The 18,260-nt window shown below is 50.8% G+C and overlaps 1 protein-coding gene across 3 annotated transcripts in view; it reads left to right on the forward strand.

Moving 5' to 3' along the window:
* The first annotated feature begins 4,159 nt into the window (after positions 1-4,159).
* The window catches only part of LOC147081943 (E3 ubiquitin/ISG15 ligase TRIM25-like), a 77,178-nt gene continuing 63,077 nt past the window's right edge, over positions 4,160-18,260 (forward strand). For all 3 annotated transcript variants that reach the window (XM_085980582.1, XM_085980581.1, XM_085980583.1), the window contains exon 1: positions 4,160-4,789. In XM_085980582.1, coding sequence (XP_085836708.1) covers positions 4,232-4,789 — 558 coding nt within the window. In that variant the 5' untranslated portion in view covers positions 4,160-4,231. The remainder of the gene's footprint in view (positions 4,790-18,260) is intronic.

The following is an 18,260-nucleotide window of genomic DNA, read 5'->3' on the forward strand; positions in this document are numbered from 1 at the left end:
CACCCTCCCCCGTGCTCCCCCTCCCCCCATGCTCCCCCTCCCCCCGTGCTCCCCCCTCACCCCCGTACTTACCCTTCCCCGTACTCACCCTCCCCCGTGCTCCCCCTCCCCCGTGCTCCCCCTCCCCCCATGCTCCCCCTCACCCCCATACTCACCCTTCCCCGTGCTCCCCCTCCCCCGTGCTCCTCCACGCACTCCCTCCGTGCTCCCCTCCCCCCCCGTGCTGGCCCCCTGTGCGCCCCCTCCCCCCATGCTTCTCCCCCTCTCACCCCCGTGTTCCCCCCCCAATGCTCCTACCCCCCCACCCCATGTTTGTAGAGGGAAGGATGTCCACCAGAACATAATATTCCTGCTCTTCTTCAAATAATACGCTGGCACCTTTGACATTCACCTGAGCTGGTCTGCAGGGCCCCAGTTTAATGCAGCATCGGAAGGAAGGCACCTCCGACACTGCAGCAGTCCCTCCGTACTGCCCTAGAGAGGGCTCACACATACACATACACACACACACACACACACACACAGACACCTACACACACGCACACACACACACATACACACACACACACACACAGACACCTACACACACGCACACACACAGACACCTACACACACGCACACACACAGACACCTACACACACGCACACACACAGACACCTACACACACACACACAGACACCTACACACACGCACAGACACCTACACACGCACACACACAGACACCTACACACACACGCACATACACACACACACACACTCACACACACAGGCACCTCCACATACGCACACACACAGACACCTACACACACACACACAGACACCTACACACACGCACACACACAGACACCTACACACACACACATACACACACAGACACCTACACACACACACAGACACCTACACACACGCACACACACAGACACCTACACACACACACATACACACACAGACACCTACACACACACACATACACACACAGACACCTGCACACACACACAGACACCTACACACACTCACACACACAGACACCTCCACATACGCACACACACAGACACCTACACACACACACACAGACACCTACACACACGCACACAGACAGACACCTACACACACACATATACACACAGACACCTACACACACACACATACACACACACACACTCACACACACAGACACCTACACACACACATACACACACAGACACAGACACCTGCACACACACACACACGCAGATATCTATACAAACACACACAGACACCTACACACACACACACACACACAAACACAGACACAGACACCTACACACACACACACGCGCATGCACACACAGACACCTACACACACACACACACACACACATACACAGACACAGACACCTACACACACACACACACACACACACACATACAAATAGACACCTACACACACGCAATTACACAGACACACACAGACACCTACACACACGGACACACACAGACACCTACACACACGCACACACACAGACACCTACACACACGCACACACACAGACACCTACACACACGCACACACACAGACACCTACACACACACACACACATACACACACACAGACACCTACACACACACACACACACACACACACACACACACACACACACACATACAAACAGACACCTACACACATGCAATTACACAGACACACACAGACACCTACACACATGGACACACACAGACACCTACGCACACACACAGACACCTACACACACACACAGACACCTACACACGCACACACACAGACACCTACACACACGCACACACACAGACACCTACACACACACACACACACAGACACCTACACTCACACATACACCTACACACGCACACACACAGACACCTACACACGCACACACACAGACACCTACACACACGAACACACACAGACACCTACACACACGCCCACACACAGACACCTACACACACGGACACACACAGACACCTACACACACGCACACACACAGACACCTACACACACACACACACAGACACCTACACACACGGACACACACAGACACCTACACACACACACACACACACAGACACCTACACTCACACAGACACCTACACACATGCACACACACAGGAACAGGATTCAGCCATTAAGCCCCTGGAGCCTGTTCCTCCTTTCAGTTCGATCATAGCTGATCTGTATCTTAACTCCAACTACCCATCTTGGTTCTGTAACCCTTAATTGCCTTAGGAACAAAAATATATCAATTTCAGTTTTGAAGTTTGCAATTGACCTCCAGTCTTAACAGGATTTTGGGGGAAAGATACAAGATGAGAAAGTAGAATTAACGTCATTAGTGCTTCCCACCCCTTTAGGTACCATGGTCTGCACCGCAGAACTGGACACAGTACTCGAGGATGGACTGTCCAGAACTGGACACAGTACTCGAGGTGGGACTGACCAGAACTGGACACAGTACTCGAGGTGGGACTGACCAGAACTGGACACAGTACTCGAGGAGGGACTGTCCAGAACTGGACATAGTACTCGAGGTGGGACTGACCAGAACTGGACACAGTACTCGAGGTGGGACTGACCAGAACTGGACACAGTACTCGAGGTGGGACTGACCAGAACTGGGCACAGTACTCGAGGTGGGACTGACCAGAACTGGACACAGTACTCGAGGTGGGTCTGACCAGAACTGGACACAGTACTCGAGGTGGGTCTGACCAGAACTGGACACAGTACTCGAGGTGAGACTGACCAGAACTGGACACAGTACTCGAGGTGAGACTGACCAGAACTGGACACATTACTCGAGGAGGGACTGTCCAGAACTGGACACAGTACTCGAGGTGGGTCTGACCAGAACTGGACACAGTACTCGAGGTGGGACTGACCAGAACTGGACACAGTACTCGAGGTGGGACTGACCAGAACTGGGCACAGTACTCGAGGTGGGACTGACCAGAACTGGACACAGTACTCGAGGTGGGTCTGACCAGAACTGGACACAGTACTCGAGGTGGGTCTGACCAGAACTGGACACAGTACTCGAGGTGAGGCTGACCAGAACTGGACATAGTACTCGAGGTGAGACTGACCAGAACTGGACACAGTACTGGAGGTAGGACTGACCAGAACTGGACACTGTACTCGAGGTGGGACTGTCCAGAACTGGACACAGTACTCGAGGCGGGACTGTCCAGAACTGGACACAGTACTCGAGGTGGGTCTGACCAGAACTGGACACAGTACTCGAGGTGGGACTGACCAGAACTGGACACAGTACTCGAGGAGGGACTGTCCAGAACTGGACATAGTACTCGAGGTGGGTCTGACCAGAACTGGACACAGTACTCGAGGTGGGTCTGACCAGAACTGGACACAGTACTCGAGGTGAGGCTGACCAGAACTGGACACAGTACTCGAGGCGGGACTGACCAGAACTGGACATAGTACTGGAGGTGGGACTGACCAGAACTGGACACAGGACTCGAGGTGGGACTGACCAGAGCTGGACACAGTACTCGAGGTGGGACTGACCAGAGCTGGACACAGTACTGGAGGTAGGACTGACCAGAACTGGACTCAGTACTCGAGGTGGGACTGACCAGAACTGGACTCAGTACTCGAGATGGATTTGACCAGTGCCTGTACAGTTTGATCATGATTTCCTCTGACTGGATTCTCCTGTTTAGGATTTTTAGGCCAACATTATTTTGTCTTTGTTGTTGCAGCTCTGCATTGGTTGGACATGTTTCGTGTTGAGTTTACTGAGGCTTGTAGCCTCTGCTGCTTTGCTTTTTCCCATCTCTCTTTGCCCCTCTGCTGAACCTTTAACTTCTTCTGTATATTTTTCTATTCCTCCCAGAGAGCTCATTCCCCTTCCTCTCTGCATGGCTTGTAAAGTTTGTTTTTCCTCGTTATATCAGTTTTAATTTGTTTGTTGAACTATTTTGAGTCTGGCCTGAGCTGATTCGTTTTGGGCCTGTGTTTCCTGGGCCCAGTTTGCTGTATTCTGGCTCCATATTGTAAAATTGCAATCTTGTTTTTCTGATTTTGGTTCTGAACTGCTACTGCAGGCCTGAAAGTGTTAATCTTCAGCCAAAGTGAGTCATAAAAGTGAAACTAACATTGTCACTCCCTGCACGGACTGTTTATAAGAATTTCACTTCCTGCTCTGGCTCCTCGCTCTCTCCGCGGAGTGCTGTGTGAAAACTCTTCAGGTGCTGCAACAATGGAGCCCGGAGCTTTAGAGGCTGAATTAACCTGTGCTGTGTGTCTCCACGTGTACCAGGATCCTGTGGCTTTAGCCTGTCTGCACAGTTTCTGTTTGAAATGTATTGAGGGAGTTTGGGCCCAGACAGCAGGCCCAGGAGGCTTTGAGTGTCCTCAGTGTCGCTGGAAATTCAACCCCAGGCCCAGTCTGGAGAGAAACTTCACGCTGTGTAATATAGTGGAAAAATACAACCGCTCACAGCCTGCTGCTGATTCAGCCGGTGTCATGTGTGATAACTGTATCGAGAATCCAACGCCAGCTGTGAAGACGTGTCTGAAATGTGAAACATCTTTTTGCTCCCTTCATTTAAAACCACATCTGCTGAACAAGGCCTTGAATGAGCACACCCTAATCGAGCCTGTGTTTGATGTAACAGAGACACAGTGTCTTGACCATAAGAAATTCCTTGAGTTCTACTGTAAAGATGATGCAGAGTGTGCGTGTGGATCCTGTATAACAGGGAAACATAAACCCCACACACTGCTGAGCCTAGATCAGGCACAAACTGCAATTAAGGTGAGTGACACAATTTCCGATATTAAATACAGTGAGGGAGAGTTTTCCTGTTAATGACCAACACTAATTGGAACTGATTGCAGACAGTGCTGCTTTAGCCCAGTATTTTTTGTTGCCCTGGGTCTGGGTGTTTGTTTTCTGTCAGTCAGATTTACTCCCTCTCCTTTCTCTTACAGTCTGTCTGAGAGAGCAGGGTGGGCACTGGGAGGGGTGTGAGAGTGGCCCCGGGTGACTGCCCCTCACCCACACTCAGCCCCTCCTGGGGAGGGCACTGTAGAGCTCAGTAATACACTGTGTGGGCACCTGTGAGAACTGGCACTACATGGCATAGGACTGGAGAGCAGTGCATGTTGTGGCCCTGCGTAACGCTGGGGGATTCTGCCCTCTGAGCAGCAGGGAGAGGACCATCACCGGTGGGTGTAAAGTCTGTGGGTTGTGCAGTTAATTACGACACAGACTTCAGGAGTAACATACAACAGGACTTTACTATTCGAAGGTCAGGGCGAATCTGCCCTATAAATCATGCCACAGCACTTATATACCGGTGTGGTCACCGTCGGTATTACCGTATACAGAAGCCAAACAAGTAGTGCCACACCTAAAATAGTTCTCTTAAAGGTAGACGGTTACATACACTACAATCCTCCCTTTTTAGCTTACAACATACTTATTTCCCATTAAACATACATTATAACATATATACAACGTTATGCAAGACAGTTTACAGATTCAGTCTCTCTGGAGGTTTCCGGACTCTGTCCGGATAACGCCTCAGTGGTATCGTCATTCCCGGCGGGGTAGTAGGTGCTTCTGGCAAAGTCGATTCGGCTTGAAAGACAGTGTCAGGTTCCTCTGATTCCCGTACTACCAGATCGGAGGTAGGTGTTCTGGGTATCTCTGTTTCAACAGTAACCGAGTAAGGTGGTGAAGTAGGTTGGCCATTTGTGGCTGACCCTATGATCTGGTCAACATGGCGCCTTATTATACTGTCCCCAAGATCCACCGTATACATCAACGGGCCTAGCCTTTTTCCAATAGTTCCAGGCTGCCATTTCTCGGTACGGTAGTCCCGGGCCAAAACTTGTTGACCTATCTGAAAAGATCTAGTGGCCCTTTCATTCATGCCCTGGAATTGCCGGTTCTCTACGTCCCTTCTGACGTTTGGCTTGAGCAAATCCAGCCGGCATCTTAATCGTCTATTAAAAAACATCATGGCGGGAGTTTGATTCGTGACCGCATGTGTTGCATTCCTGTACGCCAACAAGAAGCTATCCACCTTATGTTGTAATTTAATGTCTTCATTACCCATGGCCTTGATGGCCTTCTTGAAGGTCTGGACAAACCTTTCAGCCAATCCATTGGAGGCGGGATGGTATGGGGCTGACGTGTAGTGCTTAACCCCATTGCTCTTTAAGAATTTCTTGAATTCTTCGGACACAAATTGCGGTCCATTATCAGAACAGATCTGTTCCGGCAGGCCATTCCTAGCAAACATAGTCCTTAACACTGTGATGGTTTTTTCCGTGGTGGTGGTGGTCATCTTTATTACTTCCGGCCACTTGGAGTGTGCATCCACCGCTATTAGGAACATTGAGTCCATAAATGGACCAGCAAAGTCGATGTGTACCCTTTGCCAAGGAGATGAGGGCCACTCCCATGGATGCAGAGGAGCCTGTGGTGGCGTGTTCTGAACCTTCTGACATCCTAGGCAGTTCTTAGTGATTTCTTCGATGTCTACATCGATGCCTGGCCACCATACAAACGCTCTTGCCAGGTTCTTCATCTTCACTCCACCCAGATGTCCCTCGTGCAGCTCCTTTAACACCTTCTTTTGAAGTTTGGGTGGAATCACCACTCTCGATCCACACATCAGGGTTCCTCGACACACTGACAGCTGTTCTTTCCTCTGTGAAAATGCTTGCAGTGTTGGTTCACCCTGTGCTGGCCATCCCTCCACCGTTAAATCATAAACTCGTGAAAGAGTCGGGTCATTTCTTGTTTCGTTTTCAATCATCGAATTGGTTATTGGTAGACACTCCACTATGGATGAGTGGAACATCTCTACCGGGTCCAATGTAGTCGCTTCTTCTACTATCGGCAATGGCAAGCGCGATAACCCATCAGCATTTCCATGCTGTTTGGACCTTTTGTATTCGATGTCATATTGGTGTGCCCCAAGTAACACGGACCACCTTTGTAACCTTTGTGCTGTCATGGTGGAAACGGCCTTGTTTGGGTTGAATATGGACACCAACGGCTGGTGGTCTGTCAGTAATGTGAACTTCTTACCCTGCAGGTAATGATTGAATTTCTTCACGCCCCACACAAGGCTGAGGGCCTCCCTATCTATTTGAGCATAATTTCGCTCCGTGGAGGTCAATGATCGGGACGCGAATGCCACTGGCCTTTCCGAGCCATTTGGTAACTTGTATGAAAGTACTGCTCCAATTCCATAAGGGGAAGCATCACAAGCTAGACGAAGGGGTAACGTTGGGTTGAAATGAGCCAACACTTCTTCAGAGGTAATCAACTCCTTGCTTCTGCGAAAAGCCTTTTTACATTCCTCACTCCACTTCCATGGTATTTCTTTCCGCAACAGAGCATTCAGCGGATGCAGCACCGTGGATAGATTTGGCAGAAACTTGTGATAATAATTAATCAACCCCAAGAATGATCTTAACTGTGATACGTTTTCTGGAGCGGGGGCCTTCACGACAGCTTCTATCTTGTCAGGTGACTTGTGCAGCCCCCCTCGGTCAATGACATGACCGCAGTACGAGATCCGTTTTAGGAAAAACTCGCACTTCTTGCGATTAACTCGAAGGCCATATTCCTTCAACCTGGTGAGCACCAGTTTCAAATTTGTGAGGTGTTCTTCCTCGTCTTCTCCCGTAATTAGGATATCGTCTAAGTAGCACTGCGTGCTTGGAATTCCTTGTAATACCTGCTCCATGACCCTCTGCCAAATTGCTGGAGCTGAAGCTACCCCAAAAACCAGTCTATTATAACGATACAAGCCTCTGTGTGTGTTGATGGTGAGGTACTGGCGTGACTCTTCCTCAACTTCCATTTGGAAGTATGCCTGAGCCAGGTCTATCTTGGTGAAGTGTTTCCCTCCAGCCAACGAAGCAAAGATATCTTCAATCCGCGGAAGCGGGTATTGTACAGTGTGGAGCACCGGATTCACTGTGATCTTGAAGTCTCCGCAGATGCGGACCTTCCCCGGTCCCCCTGGCTTATTACTTGGTGAAGACTTCATGACGGGAACAATGGGCGTGGCCCACTCACTCCAGTCCACTTTTGACAGTACCCCTGATCGTTCAAGTTCTTCCAGTTCTGCCTCCACAGCTGGTCGTATCGCGTAAGGTACCGATCTGGCTTTGAAAAATTTCGGGCTTGCATGTTCTGCAACCTTAACCTTTGCTTTAATTCCTCGCAGTGTTCCCAGTCCTTGCTGGAATACCTCTTTAGCTTCGTCCAATATTCTGGACAACCGTTCAGGTTTGACATCTTCCTTTCCGGAATCCACCGTCATGGTGTTTAGTGAATGCCAGTCTATCTTTATCTTCCGGATCCACTCCCGTCCCAGAAGTGGTGGACCTCCCTCAGGCAACACATACAGGTCCATCCTTTGGTGCTCTTTATCCTTGTATCTCACCTTGACTTCTATCTTTCCGATGGGGAATACTTTGTGCCCCGTGTATGTCTGTAGTACTAGTTCCGTAACCCGTAGTGGAATATGCTTGAATAACTTTTTATAGTCATGCTTATTCATGACCGTCAGCGCCGATCCGGTGTCCACTTCCATTTTCACTGGGACTTTTGCAATCTGTAGTGTGATCCAGGTAGTTTGTCGGTCAGCTTCATTACTCACATTGTGAATTCTCAGACTATCCAGTCCTTTGCAGTTGGAGTGTGAGTCCGACTTCTGTTCCTCCGGACTCTTCCTAGTCACCTCATGTACCTTTCTGTACCACTTTTGTGGTGACTCCTTATTGTTGGTCTTCTTCCCTGACCGGCATACCTTAGCTATGTGACCGAGCTTGCCACATTTCCTACATTCTTGGTTTTTAAACCAGCATTGGTTCTGATCGTGTGTTGTCTTCCCACAGCGATAGCATTTTGTTATACTCGAGGTAATTTGGTCCACCCCGAGTGCCGCGGCCTTTAGCTGCATTTCCGCAGTTCCTTTCGCTGCGGCTTCGTGCGATGCTGCTGTAAGGACAGCCCTGTCAAGTGTAAGGTCGTTCTCCTCGAGTAGTCGCTTTTGTGTTCCTTCCTTGGACAACCCGCACACGAACTTGTCTCGCAACGCCTCTGTCAGATTCCCTCCAAACTGGCAGTATTTCGCTAGTCTACGCAGTTCGACCAAGTATTCTGCGTTGCTTTCGTCTTTCCGTTGCGTTCTCGCATAGAATTTGAATCGTTCAGCCAACATCAACGGTGTGGGGTTCAAGTGATCCTTCAGAACAGCCACAATATCATCGAAAGTCTGATCCGCCGGTTTAGCTGGTGATAGTAGATGCTTCAAGAGCCCGTATGTCTGTGCGCCCATCGAGTTTAGCAAGGTTATAGCTTTGTCGCCTTCTTCTATTTTGTTGGCCTCACAATAGATCTCAATGCGTTCCACGTACGTGGCCCAGTCTTCTACCTCTGAATTAAAATCGTTGATGTTACCACGCTTAGGCATCTTCCTCTCTTTGGGAACAACACAAGTATTTCTTTAAATTATTATTTCTTTTTTTTTCTCTAAGATGGCGGTTTTCCCGCGAAAATGGCGGTTTCCCGCTCTTATCTTCTCTCCCCGCCCACTTCAATGGCGGTTTCCCGCTTCTGTCTTCCCTGGCGGGAGGGGTACACTTTCCCCACGGGCGACGGCCGCTGGCTTTCAGGTTCACAGCCTGCACGTCGGCTTCAAGGCTTTCCCTTTTTTTTTTTTCCTGGCAGGGCAACCGGCTCTGGGTACCCCGTTGACGGCGAACAGGTTCAGCCGCTGGGCTGGCTCTCGCACAGTTCCCCTTGCTCGGCTCTGTCTCTCTCCCGCTCGCTCGGCTCTACCGGCGCTGGGTACACCCCGTTGACGGAGGACAGTTCAGCCGCTGGACTGGCTCTCGCACAGTTCCCGTTGCTCGGCTCTGTCTCTCTCTCCCGCTCGCTCGGCTCTACCGGCGCTGGGTACACCCCGTTGACGGAGGACAGTTCAGCCGCTGGACTGGCTCTCGCGCAGTCTCTCTTGGTCGGCTCTGCCTCTCCCGCTCTCTCGCAGTCCGGTGCTTCCCTCCCCGGCTGCGGCTGAGTTTCTCTCTTCCCGCGCCTACGCTCCCGGTCGCAGCGCCTCGTGGCTTCGGTCACTGCCCGGCTTTTCCCCCTCGACCGCGGTCGAGTGCACAGCCCTTATCCTCCGGCTATTCTTTTCACTTTCCCTTACTCACAGTCACCATGGCAGAAGGGACAGTCAGTGCCTGTTGCAGATGGAGTTTTTGTCGCTCCAGTCTTCCTCCTTTCTATTGTTGCAGTCTTGAGTTTTCTCCCAGCAGAACGACGAGGGCGGTTGCCACTTTTCGACGCTCTTTAGTTGCTTTGGACGTATTGTTGCCACAGGGTACGATCGGACTCGTCGCCACTGTAAAGTCTGTGGGTTGTGCAGTTAATTACGACACAGACTTCAGGAGTAACATACAACAGGACTTTACTATTCGAAGGTCAGGGCGAATCTGCCCTATAAATCATGCCACAGCACTTATATACCGGTGTGGTCACCGTCAGTATTACCGTATACAGAAGCCAAACAAGTAGTGCCACACCTAAAATAGTTCTCTTAAAGGTAGACGGTTACATACACTACAGTGGGGGAGTGAGGGACACCCACAGGGGGAGACTCAGGGGCTGGGTGGAGAAACTGTTCCTCACAACAAGAGGGAATTGCTGTTTGAGAAATGCTGGTGTGTCTGAGTCTGTCTCCCTTTCCCCGCGGCTGATTGATGGAGGAGCTGAGTCGGTGTGAAAATGCAGCACACGGTGTGTCACTGTGAAAAGAAGCCGGTGTGTGTGAGCTCACTCAGTTTATACAGGGCAGGAGCCTCTTTACTGAGCGACACAGAAGGCAATATTTCTGCTCAGGGCCCAGACACTGAGGCCCCGAGATTCATGGGAAGGCAGGGAGGGAGCAGGGGGCCTGTCAGTGACCGGGAAACACGGAAATTCCGGGAACACGGAGGTCCGGCCGAATTTAACAGCACGACCTCATTAGAATTGTTTGACTCTGTTTCCCTCCCGGCAGCGGAGCCACACGGAGAGGCTGAGCACTGCCAGGCGGGAAATCCTGCGGGACAAGGCAGGAGCCAGGGAACGCTGGGGACAGGGAATCAAAGATCAGGGCTTGTGGAGTGGGGGTGGGCTCGGAGCACAGCGGAGAGATTGTGGGCGGGTGAGAGAAGGCAGGGGAGAGAGAGATGGCGGGGGAGAGAATGATGGTGGAGGAGAGAGATTCATCGAGGGGCACGACGCTGCCCAACATGCCAGCGAGCAATAAGTTCAAGGGTCAACCGTGGGAATATATGCTCTTGGTTAATATCTGACAGCAGTGATTGTTTAGGTTGCAAGCATAAAATATCCATAATCGTTGTCCAAATCAGTGCTACAATCTCACTAAATGATTTAATTTAAAGAATAATGGGGGAACAATTGGGTCGCTCCCCCTTTGGAGCACTAACTTCGCCGGGTCGTTAATTTTAGCTCCTCAAAAAGGTTATTGCTCCCGCGCCGGAAATTGAATGGTAACAGCCCCCAGCAGGAGGCGGGGCTCCTGGAAGTGCTACCCCTCCCTCTGGGGGGCTCCCATTCAGTATCGCGGCACCACGTGTAACAGCGCCATGTGTGTCGGCACAGAGCGAGGCGGTACTGCAGGCCTCCCACCCCTGTTTAAAGGGGAGGGGCCTAGCGCAGCGCGCACCGGGGCCCTGCTGGACCATCGGGAAGTGGGGTACCGGCAAAAGAGCCCGGCACTCAAGAGGAGTCACAATCTCAGAGGATGGCCTTCGTGAATTTGAGAAGAACCGTTTCGTTACTGGGGCAGGGGCAGAAACCTGTTTGGAGGGATTCAAACATGGAGTTCCGGGAAAGATGGGCATGGTTTTGAAAGGTGACAACACGTTCCAGGACTTTGGAGAGGAAAGGGAGGTTGGAGATGGGGAGGTAGTTTTGCAAGGATGGAGGGGTCAAGGGTTGATGTTTTGAGGAGAGGGGTGATGACGGCAGATTTGAAGGAGAGGGGGACAGTACCTGAGGAGAGAGAACCGTTAACAATATCAGCTAACATGGGAGCCAGAAAAGGAAGTTGGGTGGTCAGCAGTTTAGTAGGGAGAGAGTCGAGGGCGCAGAAACTGGGTCTCATGGACAAGATGAGGTCGGCGAGGTCATGAGGGGTGATCGGAGAGAAACTGGAGAAAGATGTGAGTTCAGGGCTCGGGCAGGGGGGAACCTGAGAGGAAGTTTGGCCTGGTTGTCTAGGGGAAGGAAGGGAAGTGACAGAGGCAGCTGATTGGATGGTCTCAATCTTAGAGACAAAGAAGTCCATGAGCTCCTCGCACTTGTTATTGGAGTTGAGGGTGGAGGAGATGGGAAGAGGGGTTTAAGAAGACAGTTTGCAGCAGAGAAAAGAAGCTGGGCATTATCTTTGCATTCCAAAATAATCCTGGAAAATGAAGCAGCTTTTTCAATGAGAGCAGGACCCGATAGTGCTTTATGTGTTCCAGCCAGATCTGGCAGTGAATCCTGAGGCAGTTGTCCGCCATATCCGTTCAAGTCTGCGTCCCTTGGACTTAAGGGAGCGGTGATGAGGGCCGTACTGGGGGAATGGCCAGGGTGAGAGAGATAGTAATGGTTTTAATAGGGACTCGGGCATCAAAGGGGGTGGTGAGGGGGTGATTAAACAGATCGGTAGCTGCAGAAATAACATGGTGAATGGAGGGCCAAAGGCTGGACAGTAGGGATTTTGGAAGTGCAGTTGTAAGTGAGTTGGGAGAGAGTTTTTTCAAGGGGCGGACACAGAAGGAAGTAGAGTTGCGGGAGGGGAGGGGACAGGGGTGGAAGGCGGATGTGGGCGGAGAGCGATACGAGGAAGTGGTCAGAGATGGCCTTATCTGTCATTGACACGATGGGAGTAGCGAGGCCACATGAGATGGCCAGGTCAAATCATAAAATGGCCATGAATGGTGTGGTATCTTGAGGTGGCCATAGATGGAGACAGACACAGGTTAACTCCTTAACATGGTTTAATCAACACTTGCACATAAAAGCTTCTGCCATGAGGCAGCAAAAACAAAGAGTACCACCAGTACAGATCAGACTTAACTCAGGAGAGCAATTGCCACAGCACCACCTGGTGGATCAGGTTACTCATAACCTCCCAGGTTACTACACTCCTCCCCCCTTAAGATTGCCGTATGCAATTCTTAAACAATAACCCTTACTAGGTACTACGTTTTAATTAACCAGTATGCTCTAACCATGGTTAACCCCTGACTAATTTAACAGGTTTGTATAAGTCTTTCTGGTTGCTTGCGAATCCTTTGTGAACGTTTTAATTCCACTTGTGGTGGATTCTCAGATTCATTCACACTTGAGATTGGAGTAGTCTCTGATGTTGGTTTTACTCTGTCCCGCTGTGGCCTGGCAGTACCAGTGTCCACTGGCACCTTATAAGCCGTGCTGGGTCCTGGAACAGCCTCCTCTACTGCCCTTTGTTCCATCTGAGGCAGTTCCCCCTGCTGCCAGCTGAAAAGCTGATCCACATGCCGACAAACCCTGCGACCATCCCCTAGTAACACGGAGTACGACACAGGTCCTGTAATGTCCTGGATTAGTCCTGGTATCCATTTAGGTCCATAACTGAAGTTCTGGGTGTACACAGAGTCCCCTATGGTGAAATGGCGAGCTTTAGTATGTTTGTCATGGTACGCTTTTTGGTTTGTTTGTTTTGTCTCAACCTTGCTTTTGAGATCTGGGTGTATCAGGTCTAACGTGCACCGCAACTTTCTCCCCATCATCAACTCAGCCGGAGAAAGCCCCGTGGTAGCTTGGGGTGTTATACGATAACTAAGCAAGGCTCTATTGAGCTTGGTCTCCAGGGTGTCACCTGAGCTCTTCCTCATGAGCTCCTTAAAAGTCTGCACGGCTCGCTCGGCTAACCCATTTGAGGCTGGGTGATATGGAGCCGAGGTGACATGTGTGATTCCATTCCTTACCATGAATTCTTTGCTCCCTTCACTAACAAAACACTGTGCATTGTTGGATACAATCATTTCTGGAATACCATGCGTGCTGAAGCTGTTCCTGAGACAATTCAGTGTGGCATCAGTCGTTGCAGAGCTCACTGGATAAACGTCGATCCACTTTGAGTGAGCGTCTACCAGCACCAAAAACATTTTGCCCATAAAAGGTCCCGCATAGTCTATGTGAATTCTCCTCCAGGGTTTGCTGAGCACTCCCAGGGATGGAGTGGTGCCCCGGCAGGTGCTTTCCTCTGTTCCTGATATATAGTGCATGACTTTACCTTTGACTCAATTTCAGCATCCAAGTTAGGCCACCACAGGTAGCTCCTAGCCAGTCCTTTCATTCTAGTCATTCCTGGGTGCGATTGATGCAACTGTTCCATCAAAGTAGAGCGTCCCCGCTCTGGGACTATGATGCGTGCTCCCCATAGCACACATCCATCTTGGACACTGAGCTCGTGCTGTCTCTGTCTGTACGGCGCGAACTCCGGTCCCTCACGGTGATCTGGCCAGCCTTTCAACACATACTCACGGACCCTTGACAGAACGGGGTCCTTGGCTGTCCAGCCCTGGATTTGCACTGAAGTCATCAGGGGACTGATCTCTGATCCAGCATCAGGACGTGCTCCTCAGAGGAAGTACTGCGAGGAGATTTTGAGAGGGGCAGGCGGCTGAGAGCATCCGTGTTCCCGTTTTCCTTGCCGGCTCTGTACGTGATCACATATTCATAGGCTCTTAGTATTACTGCCCATCTCATTATTCTCTGTGATGCCATTTGAGGCACCGCTTTCATCTCATTCAGTAAGCTAATAAGAGGCTTGTGGTCTGTACTGATTACAAACTTCCTCCCATATATGTACTTATGGAATTTCTTTACTCCAAATATAATGGCCAACCCCTCTTTATCAAGCTGTGAATAGTTCTTTTCCGCAGCTGTGAGCGTGCGTGAAACAAACCCGATGGGCCTTTCCGCTCCATCTGGCATGTGGTGGGCCAACACTGCCCCCACTCCATAGGGTGATGCGTCGCAGGACATTATCAGCTCCTTCTTCTCATCGTAATGCACTAACACCCTGCTGGACTGAAGTAGCTCCTTTGACTGCTGAAACGCTTTCGCTTGCTCTGGCCCCCAACGCCATGGCTCCTCCTTTCTCAGCAGTTTGTGCAGGGGTGCCAGCAGCATCGATAAGTTTGGAAGAAACCGGTTATAATAATTCAGGAGCCCTAGATAAGCTTTCAGTTCAGTCACTGAGGTGGGTGCCGGTGCATCCTGCACTGCCCGCACTTTCCCTGGTAATGGATGGAGGCCTGTGGCATCCACCCGATGTCCCAGGAATGTAACTTCCTTCTCCATGAAACTACACTTACTCCGTTTCAGGCATAGCCCCGCCTCTTCCAGCCTCTGTAGCACTTTGTCCAGTGTTTTTAAGTGATCCTGATCGTCACTTCCTGTTAGCAGAATATCATCTAAGTACACGGCCACCTTTGGAATGCCCTGCAGAATGCCCTCCATAGTCCGTTGGAATATTGCTGGGCTAGAACTGACACCAAATGGTAACCTGGCATACGTGAACAGCCCCTTGTGCGTGTTCACCATGACAAACTTTTTTGATTCTTCATCTAGCAATATCTGCCGATACGTATGACTCATGTCCAGTTTGCTGAATCTTTCTCCCCCAGCGAGCGATGTTAACATGTCCTCCATTCTCGGAATGGGGTACTGTTCTAGTGATGATACTCTGTTCACTGTTAACTTATAGTCACCACACACCCTTACGTTACCGTCGGGCTTCAATACCGGGACTATTGGTGCTGCCCAGTCTGAAAATTTCACTGGTTCTATTACTTTGTCCTTTAGCAGGCGATCTAGTTCCGCCTCAACCTTGGTTTTCATTGCAAAAGGTACCGACCTTGGTTTAAAGAAACGAGGCGTGGCATCACTGGCTACATGATTCTTGGCTGTGGCTCCCCTTAAGGTGCCCAGTTCGTCCTTGAACACTAACTCATGCTTCATCAGCACTTCTTGCAGTGCCTCTGTACTGTCCTCCATTTTATTCATTGCCTGCCAGTCCACACTCAACTCACTGATCCACCTTCGCCCTAACAGGTTTGGCCCTGACCCTGCTACCACTACCACCGTAAGCTCTTTGGTGATTCCTTTGTGTTCCGCTTGTACTTCGGCCGCCCCCAAAATGTCCACCTTCTGTCCTGTGTAGGTTTTGAGACTAATGGGGCATGTACCTAGCTCTGGTACTTTTGCTTCCCCCCATAGCTTGGCGTACTCAGTCTGCGACATTATGGTTACACTACATCCGGTGTCAATCTCAAACTTTACTTGACCTCCGTTCACTATCAAATACTGAGTGAGAGGGGGTACGTTGGGCCTTGAAGTGTCTATACTGTATACAGTGAAAACCTCCTCACTAGACTCACTAGACTCTTCCTCCGCTTGTATGTAATTTGCCCACTTTGTGTACTTCTCCCTCCCCCCTTTAGCATGCTTTGCCCCTTTAGCACTGCTTCTCTCACTCACTGCCCTTTTACAGACTTTCTTTAAGTGCCCTATTTTTCCACAATTGTGGCACTTTGTCTTTGCAAACCTGCAGTCCTTTGCATAATTGCTCGTCCCGCCACATCGGTAGCAATCCCTGTGGTAAACCACTTTTATCGTTACACTATAGTTATCACTGTTGTATTGTTATCACCGTTATCACTGTTGTATCACGATACGAGGTCGCCTCTTGTCGCGCTGTTATACCTGGGCTGACCACCTCCGACTCCGCCCATGGCTCCACCTACCTGCCCAGGTATAAAGGTAGTCGACTGGCTGGTATTCCTCCTTGTTGGACCCGATCACCCACGAGGGTGGGCTCTGTTATTTAGTCAATAAAAACCTTTAGTTACGTTCCTAACTCGTCGCTTTTTATTGGACGAATTGATAGGTATATCAATTTTATTGACTAAATAACAGAGCCCACCCTCGTGGGTGATCGGGTCCAACAAGGAGGAATACCAGCCAGTCGACTACCTTTATACCTGGGCAGGTAGGCGGAGCCATGGGCGGAGTCGGAGGTGGTCAGCCCAGGTATAACAGCGCGACAAGAGGCGACCTCGTATCGTGATACAACAGTGATAACGGTGATAACAATACAACAGTGATAACTATAGTGTAACGATAAAAGTGGTTTACCACATTCACCCCTTGTTTAGATTTGAGTCCGGCGGGGTGAAGTGTACTACCAGTTCTGGTATGTCAGTCTGTCCGGAGGCCTCGTAAGCCTCTCCGATCGTCGCAGCGGCGGTGCTGCATTATCCGATGTTAGTGCTGGTGTCTGCGTGGTCGGCGAAAGCTCGTGGGGTTCCGGCATGCCGTCTACCTGGGCTGGAATTGGGGGGGTGGTGGGGGGGGGTAAAGGTGGTGTCTCCGGAGTGCCCGAGGGTGCGAGGTCTCGTAAGGAGACAGTGTCCTCCCGCCCGTCTGGGTAAGCCACGTAGGCGTACTGGGGGTTGGCGTGCAGGAGGTTCACCCTCTCGACCAGGGGGTCTGTTTTATGGGCCCTCACGTGCTTTCGCAGCAAGACGGGCCCCGGAGAGGTCAGCCAGGTTGGTAGAGTGGTTCCCGTAGTCGACTTCCTGGGGAAAACAAACATTCGTTCATGGGGGGTGGCGTTAACGGCAGTGCAAAGTAGTGACCGGATGGAGTGCAGCGCTGTCGGGAGGACTTCCTGCCAGCGGGAGGTTGGGAGGCCCTTAGACTTTAAGGCTAAGAGGACGGCCTTCCATACCGTCGCGTTCTCTCTTTCCACCTGGCCGTTCCCTCGGGGGTTGTAGCTGGTGGTCCTACTTGCTGCAATACCTCTCGCTAGTAGGAACTGACGGAGTTCCTCGCTCATGAAAGAGGAGCCCCGGTCACTATGTATATAGTTTGGGAACCCGAACAAGGCGAAGAGGTCGTTCAGGCATTTAATGACCGTGGTACTGGTCATGTCTGGGCAGGGGAAGGCAAAGGGGAAACGGGAGTACTCATCAACAATGTTGAGGAAGTACACGTTACGGTCAGAGGACGGGAGGGGCCCCTTAAAGTCGATGCTCAGGCGCTCGAAGGGGCGGGTGGCCTTGATCAGGCTTGCTCTGTCCGGCCTAAAGAAGTGCGGTTTGCACTCGGCACAGGTCTGGCAGTTCCTGGTTATGGTCCTGAC

The sequence above is a fragment of the Somniosus microcephalus genome, unplaced genomic scaffold (assembly GCF_052327205.1).
Source record: "Somniosus microcephalus isolate GS21.2 unplaced genomic scaffold, FLI_Smic_1.0 scaffold289, whole genome shotgun sequence".
Lineage (NCBI taxonomy): Eukaryota > Metazoa > Chordata > Chondrichthyes > Squaliformes > Somniosidae > Somniosus > Somniosus microcephalus.